The sequence below is a fragment of the Anabrus simplex genome, chromosome 6 (assembly GCF_040414725.1).
Source record: "Anabrus simplex isolate iqAnaSimp1 chromosome 6, ASM4041472v1, whole genome shotgun sequence".
NCBI lineage: Eukaryota > Metazoa > Arthropoda > Insecta > Orthoptera > Tettigoniidae > Anabrus > Anabrus simplex.
In genome coordinates this window covers 223426588-223447569 of record NC_090270.1, presented here as the reverse complement: position 1 = coordinate 223447569, position 20982 = coordinate 223426588, and the positions used below count along the sequence as shown (strand labels likewise).

The window sequence follows — 20982 nt, the reverse complement described above, 5'->3', positions numbered from 1 at the left end:
AAAAGTTGGTTGACCATTCCAAGAAATGTTTACAGTTCCTTGGGTACTATGTGGAAAAGTGAACTTACACTGTATGTTGTCACAGCCGTGTTGCCTATGTGTAGGTGGTTTCATAAATGGCCATAACTTGGAAATGTAACTTACTTTTTGATTTACCCTCATATTTAAGCCAATATCTTCACCAGTGTCATTCAGCTTGTCTAGAAATAGCTATAAGCTTTCAATACTGTAACTAAGGATTGCCATATCATCTGCATATCCTAATATGATTATTTCTTCACTAACACATACTCCCACTTCTGCATCTGCCAGTTTTTTCATGAAAACAGCATAGAAGGATAGGTTGAACAGTAAAGGGGACAACATAAATCCTTGCCTGATGCCTCGATGAATATCCAGGTGATTTGTCTCTCCACCTATCTTAACTATGGCTTTTTGCTTCCAGTATAGGCTCTCAATAACTCTGATGTCTTTGTCATCTATCACAGTGACATGCACCAGTTTCACCAGTTTCTCATGTCTGACTATGTAAAATACTTTTCCATCTTTCCGTTGTGTGTGGAATATTTGTAGGACTGTTAACCCAAAAAGAGCTTAGCAAGTTTCAAAACAGTTTATAAATCCAAAGAGTGTTTCCTCAATGTTTTCTTTGAATTTCTTTCTTATTCTACTATGAACTACTCTCAGAAAGGTTTTTAGATAGCCCATTAAACTGATAAGTTGATAGTCACAGCATCATTTGGAATATAACTTCTTAGGCAGGGGAATGAAAGCTGATATCAGCCAATCTTGAGGAATTTCTCCAATATCATAAATATCATTGAAAAAGTTTACAATTTTATGAACACTATCTTCGTCGGTGAGTTTCAAGATCTCGGCCAGAATGTTTATCTGGCTCCACAACCAGTCTGTCTTTCGAAAGTTTTATTGTATGAAGTACTTGTGACTAAAATTGTAGGTCCTTCAGGACACTCAGTTCTTCCATCAGCAGCAGACTGCACATCAATGAAGAGTGCACTGTATTCTTTTCACACTTCCAGTTTATCACAATGTTTATCATCAGTTTTCCTGTTCTGCCTTCTAAAACAATGGGTCTTTTCTTAATTTTATTTTTTTCCAATTTGCTTTATGTTGCACCAATACAGATAGGCCTTATGGAGACAATGGGCTAGGAAAAGGCTAGGAATGGGAAGGAAACAACCGTGACCTTAGTTAAGATACAGCTGCAACATTTGCCTGGTGTGAAAATGGGAAACCACACACAACCACCCTCAGGGCTGCCGTCAGTGGGGTTCAAATCCACTATCTTCAGAATGCAAGCCGATAGCTACGTAACCCAAACCGTGCAGCCACTTGCTCGATCCTCCCTTTTTTTATTTTAGCATTAAAGCCTCCTAAGTGGACCCTGCCATTGTACAGGAATTACGCTAGGAAGATGATATCTCCCATTATTATCATAATTTTCACTGATTTAAGGATGTTGGTTACACATTCATAGAAGTTCTCTACTTCATAGTCAAACTTTGTCAGCAGTAGGAAGATATACCAGTATTACATTTATCTGGAAAGGGCTGTCATTAAGATGCAAGAGCATTACTCTGAGACAGATAAATAACTTAAGAGTTAAGTGAAAAACATGTATTTTGCACACATTAGTCCATTTTTTGAGGATTATTCTGAAAGACAAGCTATACAAACAATTTCTAATTAAGTCGTTTATGAGAATTTGAGAGATTTGTAAAGTTTTTGGAATACAGTGGCAGTCTTCATCATATTGAGATTTGTAAGTCTGCTTGTACTGAAAATACATCAATAAATGACAATTTGCAACTGTAATGAACAAAATGAACTGCCTGGTGCACCTTGAAATATTCTATATCCTGTTCTGAAGCAAAGAATCAAACATACAATCAACCAAGATTAAGAACTGTCACCCATAATAATTCCTGTTGTTAAAAAGCCCATTTAACTTTTCATCAAACTGATGAATCTATGAAGTCTGCCAGGTATATTATCAGGAGTGTCAGAAGACAATAATTCAGCTGAACAGATAACATGATGTATGGTAAGATTCTGTCTATTTTATACCAATGTTGTAAACAGGTTTTCATTATTATAACTTTTAGGTAAGTTGTAGAAAATTATATCACTGTAACTGGGTTTCTGATCACCAAGAGGACAGAATTCAAAGTCTTCTTTCTATAAATAGTGTAACTCTAATGCTGGATATTTTGTGTGTGTGTGTGTGTGTGTGGGTGTGCGTGTGTAAAAGTTTTAATGAAGAGAGAAATGTATACCATATTTACTCACAGAATTTCCTCCTTTGCATACCTGTTAACCCTACCTCCCCCAGGCAGGAAATAATAAGTCGAGCTCAGTTTCTGGAAGCAGCAATAAATGTGGTGTAAAGTGACGTGTGAAAAGGGATGAAAGAACTGTAGTTAACTGCACCATTTAAACTTAAAATAAATGCTGGGGCTGTACCTTAATTAAGGCCACGGCCGCTTCCTTCCAACTCCTAGGCCTTTCCTATCCCATCGCCATAAGACCTATCTGTGACGGTGCGATGTAAAGCCCCTAGCAAAAAAAAAAAATTAAAAAAAATAAAATGGTATATTTTTCAGGAAAAAATGGAAGCCAAGTGCACAGGAAGAGAATTCAGGGTAGACTGAAATTAATTTGCTACTGGAGGGCTAAGAAAGAAGAAATGACGATTGGATATTCTAAAGGGAGTTCTTTAAACTGAGATTTTGCTCTCTATAGGAACTATATACCAAGGCCAATGCCATACTCAAGAGGCTATGTCTGAAAAATGACCCTGCTAGTTTGTAAGTCTGTCCATAGATGGTGCTGAAGCTCTGTTGAGGATTAAGAATGTCTATATGGACAAAGTTCAATTATCACCACTGGGAGCTCGGCTACTTCTCAGCTGTTAGCTTTTTTCGGTCTTCATCTTCAGTTGCCAGCTGTTTGCAAAGATGGCTGATATTGTATCTAGTGACTGAGTACAATGATAAAATGGAAATAACAAAGAGAAAGCCTAAAACTGGTAATTAATAGAGGCCCCACCCAAAATACAGCAAAGCATGCACATAAGCCTAGTACATTTGGAAATTATCTGCATATATACTGAAATGAAATTTGCACAAGAATAACGATTTAAATATCACTCCAGTAAATGGTCATTTAAACAGTATCACATACTCTAACCTTTACTATATGCCACATAAAAGTACGGCATGTACGACCATGTATGACCTTGTGTGACTTTGTTAACAACTTGGAATGTATTATGGAATACTGGACTCATTGCTTATTATAGTTACATTTACCTTCGCATTTAGTACAAAGAAACACAAACAACTACATGCCAATAATGATCTACAAACATCAATATACAACTAATAAATATGCAATACTTTGGTTACAGGTTGCCCGGAAATGTGGATATATTGTCATTCCTTGTCGACTGAACACAAGGCTGACACATTTACAAAGTACTGTCAGCAGGACAAGCAGACACAATGCACCTTTTTGATGGGGCTCATAAACGTTATGCCAATACGACGTTGTTGAAATGGAAAGTATGCAGATCCAAACCGAAGTTACCGCCAGTGTAGGTCGATTTTCATGATTCCTGATGACCAGGATGAACATCAACAGGTATGTAGCAGAACATTTATGGAAGTCTTTTTTTTATCTTTCCAAGAAACAAATAAAGATTATAGTAAAGAAGAAAGAAGGTGACACCATCTTCGAAGACTAAAGAGGTGGGTCATTTAAAATGAAATACACAGATCATGTATGGCAGAAGATCAAGAGCAACATTTCAGAGATGTCAGCATTACAGTAGAAAATGCACAATCAAAGAGTATCTAAGTCCTGATCCCTGATACTTCAGTAACATCAATTTTGTAGAAAGGTGTTCATTCAAGATTTTCCCCCATCCTTTTGAAAACCACAATTGGACATGTGTCAAACATGTAATCAACTAATTTCAACCAAAGGAAAACCTAATGATACAAAGCTAATATAGAACTTGAGCTCCATCACAGGAAAGGTGATGAGCCTGACCACAGTTTCCCTGATACGATTTTATCACCACCACCAGACAGTGATACATGCACCATTTTGGTAGATCTTAAAAAGGTTATCATTCTATCTTTCCTTGTCTATGCAAATGTGTTCTATCTGAGGCAACTATTGTGTTACAATCTAGGAGTGCATCTGCATGACGCTGATGATGCAACAATGTGTATATGGAATGTGGCAGGGAAGCGGAAAAAAAAATCCTGTCACGCTTGTTCACAATCTTAAATAGAGTGCCTAGTACTACAATGACAAAGAAGCTCTGTCTATGGAGTGACAACTGTTGTGCACAAAATACAAATAGAATGCTGTTTGTAATGTAAATGTTTCTAGTTTACTGCAGAATTTTAGAAGGAATTTACCATCAATATCTCTTTTCGGGACACAGTATTCTCATGTGCAATAGAGATTTTGCAGCCGATGAAAAGAAAAAGAAAAATGTTTTGTAGCAGATGACCTAATCAAGGTAAAGTTGTCACAACATACAAACCATTCCAAGTTACAGGAATAAAGCAATCTCCTCTAATTAAACTTCAAAACAGCAGCAGACAACTTGATCGCAATAAAAAACCTCAATATATAAACTGCATCTTGGTTTCAAGCACGAATATGAAGAAGATATTGAGGCTTGGGAGATGTTTAATGTCCTGAAGAAGGAAAAATCTTATCATTTTCAGAATATTTAACTAAATGAAGTTGAAAACCTTAAGGGTATATCCAACAAGAAGAAGAAGGACCTATCAAGAATCATACAATACCTACCACAAGAACACAGAAGATTTTACAGTGAAGACTGCTAATCACATGAACAACTTATGATTTACTTTGACTTCCTTTTGATAAAATGTTCAATTTTTCATCATCAAACATATGAAACTACACATGGACTTAGTCTTTTCCAAACTTCTATTTGTTATTATGTACAATGTACATACTGCATTTGAGTCATAAGCCACATCGCCTGATTCTATAGTTCAGAAAAATGAGGAATTATTGTATATCCATGAAATATACATTGAATGAATGTTTTTTGCAATATCTTGAAATATTCATTTTGTTACTTAGCCCCCCCCCCCCTCCCTTTGGAATTTCCAGGTCTTCAATTAACAAAAGCTAAATCCAAACAAACATTTTGTGGCCCAAAGTGCAGAAAATATATTCTGCAGTCAGGAAAGAATAGCATGATGTAGTGGAACTGAGAAATGGTGGCAATGCTGTATTGTATGGAAAGGTGGTAAAAAAAAGTGGCATCACAAATGCACAATTTAAGGTGAGCTTGGGTGAGCTGTTCATTTTACATAGGGACATAGGCTGTCCGCCAGGATGAACCATGCTGGTTCAGCGTCTGTCCTGTGATTACACAAACAAACTGTTTATTCATCAAATTTAGATGAAAAAATTATTTTTTTCTATCTGAAATTGGAACCATGGACTAACTCATGTGGTTATCCAGTAAAGTACAGCAGAGCATACAAAAGGAGCTTCCACAATATTCATTAAAATAGCACGCATGGAGAAATCACACTGTACCTTAATATTGGCAGTTATAGCACATGGTAAAAAGCTACCATCCTTTGTCATTTTTAAAAGGAAAACTCTGCCGAAGTGCAATCTTCCTACTGCCACAAGTCAGCTGGTTTAAAGCTGTATACGCTGGATCTGTACTTTGTAAACAAGCCTTGCTTGCTCTCGTGTCCACTTAGCGAAGCTGTAGGAAAATGAAATTTCGTCTCAGCATAGCTCTGATAATAATAGCAGGCAGATTTACGTTGATTTTGCAGCCGCTAGACTTCTCAGTTAATAAACTGATCAAAAGATCGCCTCTGCCGATTTCACAGAGTATGGGTGGTGTGTTTTCTTCGATTTCACGAAAAGAGGCACTATTACAAGACTAAACATAGAACAAATGTACTCTCCGATCCTTCAAGGATGGGCTCCTATTAAGGAAAAATAAAAATAAAAAATGATCACAAAGAGTTTTGAGAAGACTGGGATGTGACAGATGGCTTGATGATGAAGTCACATGGGACAATGCGATGGATGTAAACAAGGATAAACATGCCTGTAGTTATGTAATAATGCATTTTTTACAGTATATATATATAAATTCCAAGACGACATTAGTTCACAAATTGAATGTGATCGTGGAGATCTTTTTTTGTTAGTTGTTTTACGGTGCACCAACACAGATAGGTCTTATGGCGACAATGGGACAGGAAAGGGCTAGGAGTGGGAAGGAAGCGGCCGTGGCCTTAATTAAGGTACAGCCCCAGCATTTGCCTGGTGTGAAAATGGGAAACCACGGAAAACCATTTTCAGGGCTGCCGACAGTGGGGTTCGAACCTACTATCTCCCGAATACTGGACACTGGCCGCACTTAATCGACTGCAGCTATCGAGCTTGGTGATACTGAATTCTAAATGGAAGCCAAATTACATTTGAAATAGTAGGGCCTAACACAACAAACAATATCCCATCACATGATACTGTATAGGCTTTTGGACTTATGCCGTGTCAAGAAAATAAGGTGAAATTCTTTGCGTTTTGCAGAAAACTGTGCTCTGCGTCCTCAGAAGAAATCTCGACTGTCCACGAGAAAGGCTTGTTTTAAGAAATGATTGGGACAAGGTGGGTTATTTATTTATTTATTTATTTGAATGTGCAGTCATAGTACCACTACACTGATTTACTTTTTGTTCTATTCTGCCAATCTACAAATAGGTTCTATTACATAATATAAGGAATAAAAGTAAAACCTCTGGCACAGTAAGTCAGACATTTGGAACAGATTATTCCTCACCATTTCAGGTGCAATTCTAATTTTCAATATGGTATCCTAACCTCTATATTCTCTTAAAAATAAATCAACAAGTAAAATATAATATAACTGAAAGTTTCTGCATTTTTAATTGGGCAAAAATATTTGAAGGCAAAAATATTTGAAGTAATAGGAAATCATGAGTTTAATAGCAGTCAGAATTAGTAATCAATGAGGATGTGATCGAAGGACATAAAGAATGAATACCACCAACAAAGGAGCTAGAGAATCTTCCCACGGACAAAATGTTATGTTTAAGCAAAACCATATACATACGTACCTCGTAATATCCTTTCCTCATGGCACCTCATGAAGTCCCAGATTCGCAGCGTACCATCATCCGAGCATGTCACAAACTTGTGGTCCGTTGGGCTGAAGCTATGAACGGACAGTTACAAGAACGTCAGAAAAATAGAAGTATGCTCCTAATATACTGAACCTCTCACAGAAAGGAGTCATTCCTACAGAATCACACCAATCCAGTCAGAGATCCGTCACATAAAAGGCAAGCATGTATTATACTGCAATTTTTCTGGACAGTTGGACTGGATAAAGTACTCGATAAACAAGAACTATAAACTAAGTTATTTCTTTTTTATATACTTGAGATTTAAATTTAAATCTGAGTAGGATTGAAACAGTAGTCTAGAATACTTGAATAACAATTTGGCCAACAAATGCAAAAACAAGGATAATGAAGTATGAAATAATGCTTGATACTTGAACTAAAAAGAAAACGAGGATCCTATAGTCATTCTGCTTCCTTGTTTTGGTGGGTTTCAATGCTTCTGTATGTAGTATGTTTCAAACTACTAAATGGAATCAAACTGGGAAAAAGAAAAATAACTTGGCACATCCAGACAGTCTCATTTAACTTTCCACCATGTCTCCTCACTTTAATTTTTGTCCCATACTTAACGGAGTACACTTCTGAAGGTACAAATATTAAAAACTGCATGACACTTCTTGATGAGAACTAATGAAATAAGCAACTCATCATGATATAGTGAAGAGTTAATAAATAAATATATACAAACAGAAGATTAATAATTTCTCAAACTCACACTGGTGCTATAAAAGTGGTAAATATTGTCATTTTACATGTGGTAGAACATCTCCTGATGAAATAATCTGTACAGAAGTCAAGTGAAGGTGAAGTGTTGTGAATGCTCATAAAGTGTTAAAGTATATAAACAATAATAGAAGTTTATCAACCTCTGCAACAAATGATGAAAGCTTCTGTTCATTAACAGCAAATATACAGCATATTTTTATATACAATTATTGAATAGTTTCTATGACAAAAGATATTCTTCATACTGTTGAATATTTTAAAACCGTGTAACTTGAAAATAAAATGAGCTGAAAGGATGTGCACAAGCAAAGAGTGGAAAATTAATTACAATTATTTTTTACTAGAATTCACAGGTCAAGTAGTTGTAGTAAAAAAAAAAATTAAATGTAATATATTAACAAATTAATAAATAATTATCAGAAACCATGGAAACAACACACACATATACCTTAAACTGTGAACAAAGGCTGCCACGTGGTCTGTATCTAAAACTACTGGCCAATTTTTATTTTCCTCCGTAACTTCATTCATTAAAATGAGTGCTTCAAGAAATGTTACAATATATTCTGAGAGTCCAACTGTCCATACTGCCAGCCTTTTATAAATGATTTTTAAAATTAATATGCACTGCCTTCATTATTTACAGGAGAACTTTTTCAGAATGATATGAAGAAAATCTAATACGAAAGAGTTTTATTTATATTAAGTGACTTACAGTTAACCTGAATTTAACTAGTCTGATTTCCAAAAAGAAAAACGTCTATCAATCAGCTAATGTATCATCTTGTCCCTATGCACAGCTAGACAGGTAAGTTTTAAAATTTGAGTGGAATGCAATGGAACTTCCTTCATGAGTCATACAGCCCTGATAAAAGTAGTAATATCTTGCTGATAGGATCATTAGTCTATCAGGCCAAGAATTTATGTAGTCTAGAAGGCAGTATGAGCATACTTGAAATGGAGAATAAGGAACAATGAAGAAGGGAAATAAAGAGAGAAAAGTAGGAAGAAAAGATGAGCTTGGAAGATCCTATCTGGTCAAAAGTCTTCTGATCAATTTAGTAAGAATATAATCAAAAGCATCACAGGTACTATATTCACCCTCCAAAAATAACTCTTGAATAATGGTTTTTAATGTGGCTTGATAATTTTTTTTAAAGCTACAATCTGCTGCTTCTTTGACCTTCACAAATGTTAGGAAAGAAAAGTTCAGTTTTAAAACAATGAAATAATTGACACTCTTTGTATACCAAAAACAGAGAAACAAGAAATTTGTGCTCACATTTGTGGACTTCAAACAGGCTTATGATTCAGTAGAAAGGGAAACAATGATCCATATTCAAGAAGAAATGGGTCTAGACAGGAAGATAAGAGTATTCATTAAACAGACTGTGACTGGCACAACATCCAAGGTCAAGTTCAGAGGGTTCCTTTCAAAATCTTTTGGGATTCAAACAGGGGTCAGAAAGCGAGATGGACTATCTCCCTTTCTATTCAACTGTGTTCTTGAAAAAGTGATTAGCGAGTGACGCTGAAACATGCAAGGAATAGGTGAGATGCAAAAACAAAGGAATTAAGAGTTGACTGTTTAGCCTTTGCACATGACAATGCGGTTCTATCAGTCAACAGAGACGGCACGGAACAAAACTGTCCACCTCCAGAAGATGTAAGGCAGGTCTGCGAATCTCCTTTTAGAATGCATAATAAATGACCAGCACCCGGAGAGGTGAAAGTTGATATAGAAAGGATTCAGAAAGTGGAGAAATTTAAATATCTGAATGGACGGACAACAACCTGTCAGAGAGAGGCATTGTTTTCAAGAATCAAAAAGATGAACTTGGCATTTAAACTAAACTACGAAATACAATCAAGAAGAAGATCTTGATCAATGCAAAACTTGGATACTTTATATGCAGCTAAATGTTTGAACCTGATAAAAACAAAATTGGTCATCAAGAAGTTGGAAGTGGTGGAGAGAAAAATTCTGAGGAAGATACTGGGACCCCAAAGAACAGATGGATCGTACAGAAAGAACAGAAACTAAGAATTATACCTCAAAATGGAAAAGAACTTGGATACCATCCGGAAGAGGAGAGCCATGTTCCTCAGATGTGTCTACAAGAATGAACCCATGAAGACTGACTAAACAAATAAGGTTTTTGAGATCAGGAGGAGGTATCAGGAGGTAAAGAAGGACCTGGAATTACCTAATGGGATTACAAGTAATGGAAATCAGCAACAGGGATGCTTACAAGTCGAGGATCAAGAACACCAAGAGTTTTCAAGAAAATGTTACACCTGTACCCAAGCACCATGGACAGAAGAGAAAAGATTAGAGAGTGAAAGGATGAAGGAGTACTGGAAGAGGATCAAAGCCCAGAATCTTTTTTTTTTTTTTTGCTAGGGGCTTTACGTCGCACCGACACAGATAGGTCTTATGGCGACGATGGGATAGGAAAGGCCTAGGAGTTGGAAGGAAGCGGCCGTGGCCTTAATTAAGGTACAGCCCCAGCATTTGCCTGGTGTGAAAATGGGAAACCACGGAAAACCATCTTCAGGGCTGCCGATAGTGGGACTCGAACCTACTATCTCCCGGATGCAAGCCCAGAATCAGATGAAGCTGTATTCAAATTAACAGGGTCCACAGTCAGCAAAAACGAAAGAAGAAATAATCGCACTCTTCAAGTATGATTTCCTATAACCCCTGAACATTTTCCCAATGTGGAAACTATGTTAAATAATGACCAAACCTGCCTGAAAGGAAAGACCTAAGCTTGACTTAAAAGAAACAGAATAATAAATATGCTCTAAGTCTTTCACATACTAGTCACTCCTTCGACTACAGTTATTAAAAACTATATAAATGGAAATGGATCACTACCATTCTATTATATATATTTCCTTCTTAACTTCTCCATTCTTTATCCTGCTTAACTTGATAAGTTTAATAATATCTGTTATTAAATTCTTAGTTACATTTTCCTGTTCATGAAACCCAATAGACTGACAGAGCAAAGCAAATGTAGTAATCAGACTCACAGTTTACAATGCTGGTTAATCCTCTGGCCTTATGCCAGAAGACATACAATTTTACATGGAATCCGATCCACAGTGAAGTGACTTTCTACGACTGCCTTGATCCGTCACCCATGTCAGATATAGAATTGTAAAATATTACAGTGCAGTTCAAATCCTGATTGTGATTAAGACACTTGATAGTAATTACTGCTAGCATCCATATTTCTTGGAATCTCCCAAAGCTGCTTCTATAATTATAGTAATAAACGATTTTCCTAAAGAAATATTTTGTCAAACCTTCTTAAAAAAACAGCATACACAGTAGGACTACAAATCTCCTTTGAGAAGATGAAATACATGGTGAACATCAGTGATGGTCCAGAATGGATGTTAACAGACCATGGAAAGATTGGAAGAGTCAAGAAGTTTAAGTAACAGGGTGAAGTAATCCAAGAGAATGGGTCAGAACAAGAAGCGACCAATATCCACATCCGTAAATTAGAGCGAGCTTTCCAATTGACTAAAAACATCTATAATTAGATAATGCTGAGATTCAGAGTCAAACTAAAACATTACAGCATTGTTGTTAGACCAGAACGCTCATATGCTTCGGAGAACCTGTGCATGAATTGAAAAGGAATCAACTACTTAAAAGAGAGTGCAGGCTACTACGGAAGATCTTAGGCAACAGATGGGTTGACCGACAAGTTTGAATGAAATCCAATTAGAAATATACAGCAAGATGGAAATGATAACAACAGCAATTAGAAAGAAAAGATTGCTGTTTTATGGGCACATCTTCCGTATGAATAATGACCGGCTCACAAAGAAAATCTGGAATTTTCTAAAACCAATGGCATCTAAGTTGAGATGGTTCCAAGAGAGTGAGAAAGATCTGAGAGGTGGGCATTATGGAGGATGAAATTTTTTTTTGCTAGTTGCTTTACGTCGCGCCGACACAGATAGGTCTTACGGCGACGATGGGACAGGGAAGGGCTAGGAGTGGGAAGGAAGCGGCCATGGCCTTAATTAAGGTACAGCCCCAGCATTTGCCCGGTGTGAAAATGGGAAACCACGGGGAAAACGATTTTCAGGGCTGCCGACAGTGGGGTTCGAACCTACTATCTCTCGAATACTGGATACTGGCCGCACTTAAGCGACTGCAGCTATCAAGCTCGGTTTGGGGATGAAATCAATGACGGGGTTAGTTTCAGAAGGATGGTGAAAAACTATCAGGGTTTTATGGTGGAGACAGAAACCAGAAGACAAAGAAGCCCTTTACCAGAAGAGCGGAAGAAAGTGCTGATCGACGGGCTCAAGAAATACTGGCAAGATGTCAAAGCCGGCAGACGAACAAGACACAGACACTGAAAATGATATTGGTTGTTATCATGCAGTCCATAGAGGCTCAATTTGAAAAAAAAAAAAAAAAAAAAAAAAAAAAAAAAAAAAAAAAAATTGTCTACTGTCTGTCCATGTATGCAAGCAACTTCTAGATCAAGTCAGAGCTCTAGGGGTTGAGTAGTTTTATATATCAAATGTGAGGGTGAAGTATATGAATAATAGTAAAATATGTTTCTATAGAATTCTTGAAAAGTAAATGATGAATTTACCAGAAGTACTGGAAACAGCTTTTTTCAACTTAAGAATAATTTTAATGATGAAAGAACAAACATGTAAGAGGGAAAATTAAACACACATCCGAGTACCCACATCAGTAAAAGCTTTTCAGAAGAGTGAGCAAAAGGAAGCTCTCAGAATGTTAACATAACAATCTACTAATCCTAAGACATAAGAGTTGCAGTTACTTGGAATCTGAATGAAATTGGTAAGTCCTTTCCCTTTCAAAAATCTATCATTTACCAGGATTCAACCACAGCTATTACACGAGAAGATAAGATAAGAGAAGATAACAGTGAGCTACCATGATCTTAACTTTTCACACATTTATATATAACTCCAAAATTTTGGTAGCGGTGAAAAGTAATAAGAAAAATCTCCATAACTCAAAATTCCACCTTAAGCACTTCAATCAGTAAATGATCCCAACTGGTGTAAAATGTTATACCTCACACTGTGTCTGAAACTATACCACTTTTCCGCAATCAATGGTAAAGACAATTTCAGAGATCTTGCTACGAGAAAAGTCAAAAGTACTACAATTCTCATAATTTATGAACTATCAAATTTAAAGCATTGAAAACTTAATATCAGAATATTTACTGATAAATCAGCATACAAAAACTTATGCAGCTGACTACAAATACAAAAACAAGAAAAAGCAAACTAAGAGTGGAATACGACTACATATTTACACGCCCATTGTGCAAAATTCTGTATTATTATATTTACAGAAATCTTCACAAAACAACAATCTGAATGTTTAAACAACAAAATGAAAGAACCATTTGATAGCAATGGGGAAGAAAAGAAAAGGAGGTCAAAGAACTGTTAATATTAAAGCAACGCAGCACAAAAGGGAAAATTTAGATATATAAAAAATACCACGTGATGCTTATGACTGTATAATATTCCAAATGAAAAGACTTGGTAACTATGCGAGTGTGATTAACATCTCTGTATAGGAGCAGTTGCAAAATAAATAACTTTACCTGAATATCTACATGATTAAGATTTTTATAAGTAATAAAAATTAAGCACTCAAAAATCTCTCGTATGGTATTTATAGGCCGTGCATTGCAAATTGTCTGAGTGCTTAGCAAGAAAATGTATGGTAAATAGAGTCTCGATGGAAAGGAGAAAGGAAAGAAATGTTTTCTCAACTTTATTTCTTCATGTGTACATTGTCAAATGAATGGTGGGAGAGGAGATTGCAGATGTTCACGGATAAATGACTCCTATGGTGATCTAAGTAATACCAATGTATGGTTCCTATTGTTACTTTATTTCCATTCAAAGACTGAAATAAAAACAATTTCCAAGGCAATGCCTACCAGTCCTGTTTCCCAAGTGCTATTTCAAGCATTAAAATTACTTCCATTAAAGAAATATAATTTTATACAACCAACACAGGAATGGCAGGAAATTCTTGGAAATAAGAAGTTTGTTTTAAAAAATATTGCCTTTATTGCCATGTTGCAAAACTGTCAAAACATAAGATTATACAGTTTCGAACATATCTTGAGATAAAAATGAACAAATATCTGTACCATCACAACCAAATCTTTACTAAAATTATCAATAGTGCTGCTGGAAAAAGATCGAAGGATCGCGGCTTTATTGTTATGAGAGAAGCAAATGACGCTGGGGACAAACTGGAATCCCACCATTTAGGGAAAACTCGGGGTAGCTTTATTCATCATACATATGGAATGGACATGGTTTGTTGGCCTTTATTTTTATACATACATTCTAGAATCAATATAATCACTCAACAGAATCAGAAGAGATGAGATCAGTATTTACTTGAGGACAAAACACCATATTCTGGACAGCCATGCACCAGGTAAAATCATTTCCCTACTTCACCAACAGTAAGTCAGCTATTTCCCAATATTCATGCTAGTAAGAAAATTGCTTTACATCTGTACATAAAATTCTTGAGTTGGTCAAACAGGATTAAGGAAGAGAATGGTTTTATAAGTGATAAAACTCCCAGAGAGAGGTATTTAAAATTGTTTTCCTGTACTCCTAGACTATTTAAAGATATTAAAAAACATTTATTTTCAGATAATAATATATAAAACGGCATTTCGTGATCGAGGGAAGTGCTCTGTAAATATATCAAACTGCTCATGATAAACGCAGTTATAATTTTACAACTAAGAAGAAACTACACTGATGAGCCTTTGCACTATGACCAATCTGACCCAGAAACATTCAACACGCCTGGAGCAGGGAAAGTAACACGGCATGCTGTAAATATGGCATAAATAGAGCAAGTCCACAGGCTTGCTGCTAGTAGTGTCTTTGGTGTCAAAATGGGAAAAGTGGTCAATCTCTGCAAGTATGATCGAGAGCAAATTGTTATGATGATGATGCTTGTTGTTTAAAGGGGCCAAACAACTAAGGTCATCGGCCCCAAATTGTTATGGCATGGCCCCTTGGTACCAGCATGTATGAAACAACGCGGCTTGTGGGCTGCTTTCATAAGCATGTATTGAAAGGGAAGCAACGATGGGCAAACAATGATACAACATCCAGCCATGTTAATAGCAGCTCATCGATGCCAGAGGCCAGCAGAGGCAGCCACACATTATTCGGAGCGAATTCAGGGCCACAGTGTCAGAAAGTGCCAACAGGTATAATGGTGATGACCAGGCCAATGTTTCCCAGCACACGCTTCATCAAACACTGCTGCACATGGAACAGTGGAGTTGATGGCCAGTCATACCTCAATGCTCATTACACTCCATCAAAATCAACGCATGAGGTGGGCATAAAATCATCGCCAATGGACTGTGGACGATCAGGAAAAAAGGTCACCTGGCCTGATCAATCCAGATTTTATCACTGAGGCCAAGAGCATATATGCCAATTTCCATTGGAGGCTATGGCACGTGGTTGCACGTTTGGGTGGAGATGTGATCATCTCTGCAATGGTTTCATGGGACACACCAGGGTCCATTATTCCAGTACGCAAATCCCTAACAGCTATCTGGTAACCGGACATTGTTGGGAATCAAGTCCATCCATTCACGTCAACAGTTCCCTGACTGTGACGACAACTTCCAACATGAAAATGCACCATGCCACACTATCAGGATTGTGAAGGACTGGTTTGAGGAACATGATATGAACCCCACTGAACATTTATGGTTCGACTTGGAGAAGCAGGTTCCAGCTACATCACCGCTCACTAATGAATGCTAACTGAGTACCTGCTGTTGCGCTTTTGGTACCAGATACCCCATGATATCTTTTGCCACCTCCTTGCATCAATGCCTCGCCGAGTGGCAGCATTTCTGAGGGCAAAAAGTGCTCCTACATCATATTACGTAGGTGGTCATAGTGCAATGGCTCATCAGTCTAATTTTAACCAACCTGTTGCTCATAACTTTGGCAAGGAAAACATTACATACTCTAAATAATACTTTTATAACACAGGGTATATAATATCCTTTTATCTACAGAAAGAAGGAAAATGTTCATGTAAACATTACTGTATTCCAAATCTAACATGCTACAGAAAGTTAACAATCCATTCCAGTAAATGAAGAAAAGGAAACAATAGCAGAAACAAAAGCTTCAATTAGCTGAAAGTTAAAAAAGGTCAGGAGGGATTGCTGGTGGAGAGAGTGAACAATAATCTTACTTGAACGAAGATAAAGAAAATAAGGAAATTCACATATCATTTCTATGTAAATAATGTGAATTCCAAGTATTTTTCTAATATACAAAACATTTTAAAGTTTTCTCTTTATTTTATATCATAATTTGTCAACATTCCTTTAGACTAGTCATACAACACTGGGTTTGTTAACTCCATATTTCCTGCAGAATGAAACACCATGAAAGTATTGTTATTAAAGTGTTTTATGCTTTATGGTGAGAAGCTATCAAAACTTAAAATGATAAACTCATAAAAAGCCACTTAAAACCCACAACCAAGAGTCTGTTGAAAAACAACTTGTAATCTGTTTTGATGATGATGATGCTTGTTGTTTAAAGGGGCCTAACATCTAGGTCATCAGCCCCTAATGGTACGAAATGAGACAAAATGCAATGACAATTTAAAAGTACAAAATTCATCCACTGACCAGAATTCAAAACGTTATGATGAAGAATGAATGGATTAATATGAATTTAAAGCAATCAGTGGATCAGACCCGCAATGCCTCACCTTCCCAGAAACAATATTACTGACCAAGGAACTGCTTCCAAGCACAATCCTGAACTGATGATGCTTGTTGTCTAAAGGGGTTCAATATCCAGGACAACGGACCCTCATAATGGCACTCATCGCTAGTAAAGGAGAACCATGGTATTTTTCAAGTTGCGGTACTAATCAAAGGTAGCGTAAACTCACGATGTTCCAAACATTATGGTACTACTCACAAGTATTGTACGTCAATACAGGTAACGGAGACATAGGGTGTTTCTCACATAATGGCGCCACTCGTAGGCGACGCAAACCCATGGTGTACCTCACATAGGTGTACTAATCACAGGGACTCGTACTATCCTGTGGTGTCCTCACATAGTGGGTACAAATCACAGGCAATGCAGACCAACAGTGTCGCTCATATAGTGGTACTAATCACACTCAACACCTAGACTCGTGGTGTTTCTCATATAATGGTACAAATCACAGGCAACGTAAGCCCGTGACATTCCACATATAGTGGTACTAATCACAGGTACTAGAAACCCACAGTGAACCGCTCTCTGCTGCTACTAATCACAAACCTATTATGTGCCATCTTTAGAGCGGGGTTTCCGTTGCTATACGTCCGTAGGTTTAACCTCATATTACCCTACACGTGAACCCTGGGTGGTGCTAAGAGAGCAACAACTTTGGCTGCTGGACCCAAAGCTCTGCTTTGTGGATATCCCAGCAATTCAGAGGATTCATCAACTCAATATGAGAAAAATGATTAAAATCGTAAATGGCCCTTTTCAGAGCCCCACTGAAAATCATGATCCTACTCTAAACATTCTGCAGCTCAACATCGAAGGAGCAAGTCGACCAAAAAGTGACTAACAAAAATACTGACTAACCACAAGGTGGATATTGTTCTACTGCAAGTGACCCATTGTGAAAACCAGGACCAGCTTTATGCCAGATGTAGGATTCCCGGATACAATCTGCTCAATGCAACGTTTCATAAACAGTACGGAACAGCAACATGTGTAAAAAATGATATAGAGGAAGCTGAAATAATAAGCACAAATACTGATAACAACATGTTTTGTTCTAAAACAAAGATTGCAAATACAAAAATTGTAAACATCTACAAACCACCTTGTCAACCTTGGAGCCTAAACGAGACCATCCTGAATATACAGCACCCAGCCGTAATCCTTGGCGATTTTAACAGTCAGAACACTAAATGGGGTTATAACTATACCAACAAAGAGGGACAAGATGTGTCTGAATGGGCTGATGCCGAATATCATTTTCTATTGTTTGATGCCAAAGAAAAGGGCTCCTTCCACTCTACCAGATGGAATACGGACTACAACCCTGATCTGTGTTTTGTATCAAAAGACTCTCTTGGAAGACCTCTACACTGTACTAGGAAAATTCTGAACAACTTTCCCCGAAGCCAACACAGACCAGTGCTTGTCAAAGTCGGCCTGGAAATACCTGCCATCAGATCAGTCCCACTTCCTCGCTGGAATTTTTCCAAAGCCAACTGGTCTAAATTCACCAGCGAACTGGAACATAATGTACAGTGGATTCCTCCTACAACAGGAAATTACGAGCGCTTTGTCATCGCGAAAAGGCATATCCCAAGAGGATACAGGAAGGATTATATTCCTGGACGGAACCCAAAATGCAAAGAGCTATACGAGGAATATATGCTCAGTAGTGACCCTGAAATTGCAGATGAACTGATTCAGTCTCTAGATTCATCTAGAAAAGAAAAATGGTTCAATCTCTTGGAAAATATGAGTTTTCAACATTCCAGTCGAAAAGCATGGTCACTTCTAAGGAAACTTGGGAACAGCACTCCCAAATTCGGTCCCAAGAGCTCTAAGATAAAACCAAACGAGGTGGCAAAAGATTAGTTAGCCTGACAAGAAAACCTGTCAGCACAAATAAGAGAGAGTCAAAAAAGAATTCAACAAGAGCTAAAATCGAGGATAACCGAGGCCAAAGCAGTCTCTCAGTTTTCCTCTGATTTCACAGCTGCTCAGATCTCAACTGCGCTAAAAGAAATAAAGTCAGGAAAAGCAGTCGGATTGGATGGAATATACCCAGAATTCCTTATACATTGTGGCCCCCGAACAACCGAATGGCTTGCCAAATTTTACAGCAATATCTTATGTGTTGGACAACTACCATCAATACTCAAAAGAACAAAAATAGTAGCAATCCTTAAACCAGGGAAAAGTGGAGACAGTGCAGAAGATTACAGACCCACAGCCCTTTTAACCCTCTACTGCATGAATTATTTTTCGTTTCCGTTTGGTGAAGAAAATTTCAAGCTTTAATTAATGTTCAACATACGCTCAGTGTTTTTAGATATACCAGCAATTCTTAACTGGGCCTAATAGCTGAACACTCGTATGTGATGTAGATTGCCATATTGGAATATATATATATATACACGATTTTTCACGATTTGATGCTAAGCTTTTAACTTTCAAAGACCGAACATTACTGCCTACTGGCCATGGGTATGTATTGCAAGGCGCAAGTATACTTGCACGACCGTAGGTCGGTAATGTCTTTGAGGTTGATCCAAAGGTACTCCTGAAGCCTGTGGTAATATAATGGGAAGGGCCCACGTAAAATAAACGGTGGTTGGTTCGCGTGGATGTTGACGGGGTGGAAGGAGTACCTTTGGCTGTAGGGGTGTTTTGTCTTATGTTATGTAAAAAAAACAAGGCATCACTGGAATATGTGTTTGACTGTACAGTTGGAGGTGTGCCGTAAAACTACCTCTGTCTATAATATTTATCCATTTACACAGGTGAAAAGTTATTTGTTGCCTAATGGCAACAGTATACAGTAGAGGGTTAAGTGTCTGCTACAAATTACTGGAGAGAGTAATATACAATAGAATCTCAGCCAAAATCCTAGAGCACATACCACTTGAACAAGCCGGCTTCAGACCAAGCCGCAGCTGTACCGACCAGGTGTTAGCCCTAACCACCCATATTGAGAGGATTTCAAGATCGAAAGAAGACCGTAGCAGTGTTCATGGATCTGTCACCAGCTTATGACACAGTCTGGCAAAAAGGAATGATCCTCAAATTCCTGAAGTTAATCCCTTGTAAGACGCTTGCCACCCTGCTGAATAATATGTTGGCTAATAGAATGATTGAAGTACACCTACACGGTAACATAAGTAAAACTTACAAACTGAGTGACGGATTACACCAGGGATTGGTACTGGCCCCATTGCTCTTCAACGTATATACAGCAGATCTACCTTCAACTAATGCTAGGAAGTTTATATACGCTGACAACATCTGTTTGGCAGCCCAGTCTGATGATTTTGCTGGAGCAGAAACCACACTCACTAAAGATCTCTGCAGAATTGATAATTATTTTAAAACCTGGCGACTGAAACCAAACATAACAAAAACAGAGGTCAGCTGCTTTCATTTGAGCAACAGACAAGCCAATTATGTCCCTCAGGTTCAATTCAGAGGTCATATACTGAAGTTCAAACCTCATCCAAAATATCTAGGTGTTACCTTGGATCAATCCTTGACTTACAGCGAACATGTACGCAAAACACCTGCTAAGATCAAAACCCGCAATAACATCCTGCACAAACTCACAGGAACAAGCTGGGGCCCATCTGCATCCACCTTCCGAACTACAGATACCCAGTAGCCGAATATTGCTGCCCAGTATGGCTCAACAGTGCCCATACAAAGAAGATAGACACTCAGTTAAACGATACAATGAGGACTATATCAGGAACCATCCAATCCACACCTTTGGATTATTTACCAGTTCCACCTCCTCATCTCCGAAGACAAATGGCACTGAAGAAAGAATGGCTTAAATGCTGTGACAATCCTCTCCTACCAATACATCAAGACTACCTACGTGAAGATCTCAGGCTGAAATCTAGGAACCCTTCTTGGTTACTAGGAAAGACGCTAGCCCAAGATGAATTTCATACTAACAGTGCCTGGCGCGATGGGTGGGCAGCTTCAAACCCTGACAGATTAGGTCTAATTTCGGATCCAGTTATGCAACCTCCTGGTTTCAACTTACCCAGAAAAATCTGGTCATCACTTAATCGGATCAGAACTCAACATGGCAGATCCAACTTCTGGAAACACAAGTGGAAGATTACGAGCGACCCTTATTGTGACTGCTCTGACGTGCCTC

The 20982-nt window shown here is 37.7% G+C and overlaps 1 protein-coding gene across 1 annotated transcript in view; it reads right to left on the bottom strand.

The window, feature by feature from the left end:
* Positions 1-20982, bottom strand: part of Wdr33 (WD repeat domain 33) — a 239767-nt gene that overhangs the window by 136882 nt on the left and 81903 nt on the right. Inside the window, exon 4 of the mRNA XM_067150215.2 lies at positions 7188-7285. Coding sequence (XP_067006316.1) covers positions 7188-7285 — 98 coding nt within the window. The remainder of the gene's footprint in view (positions 1-7187; positions 7286-20982) is intronic.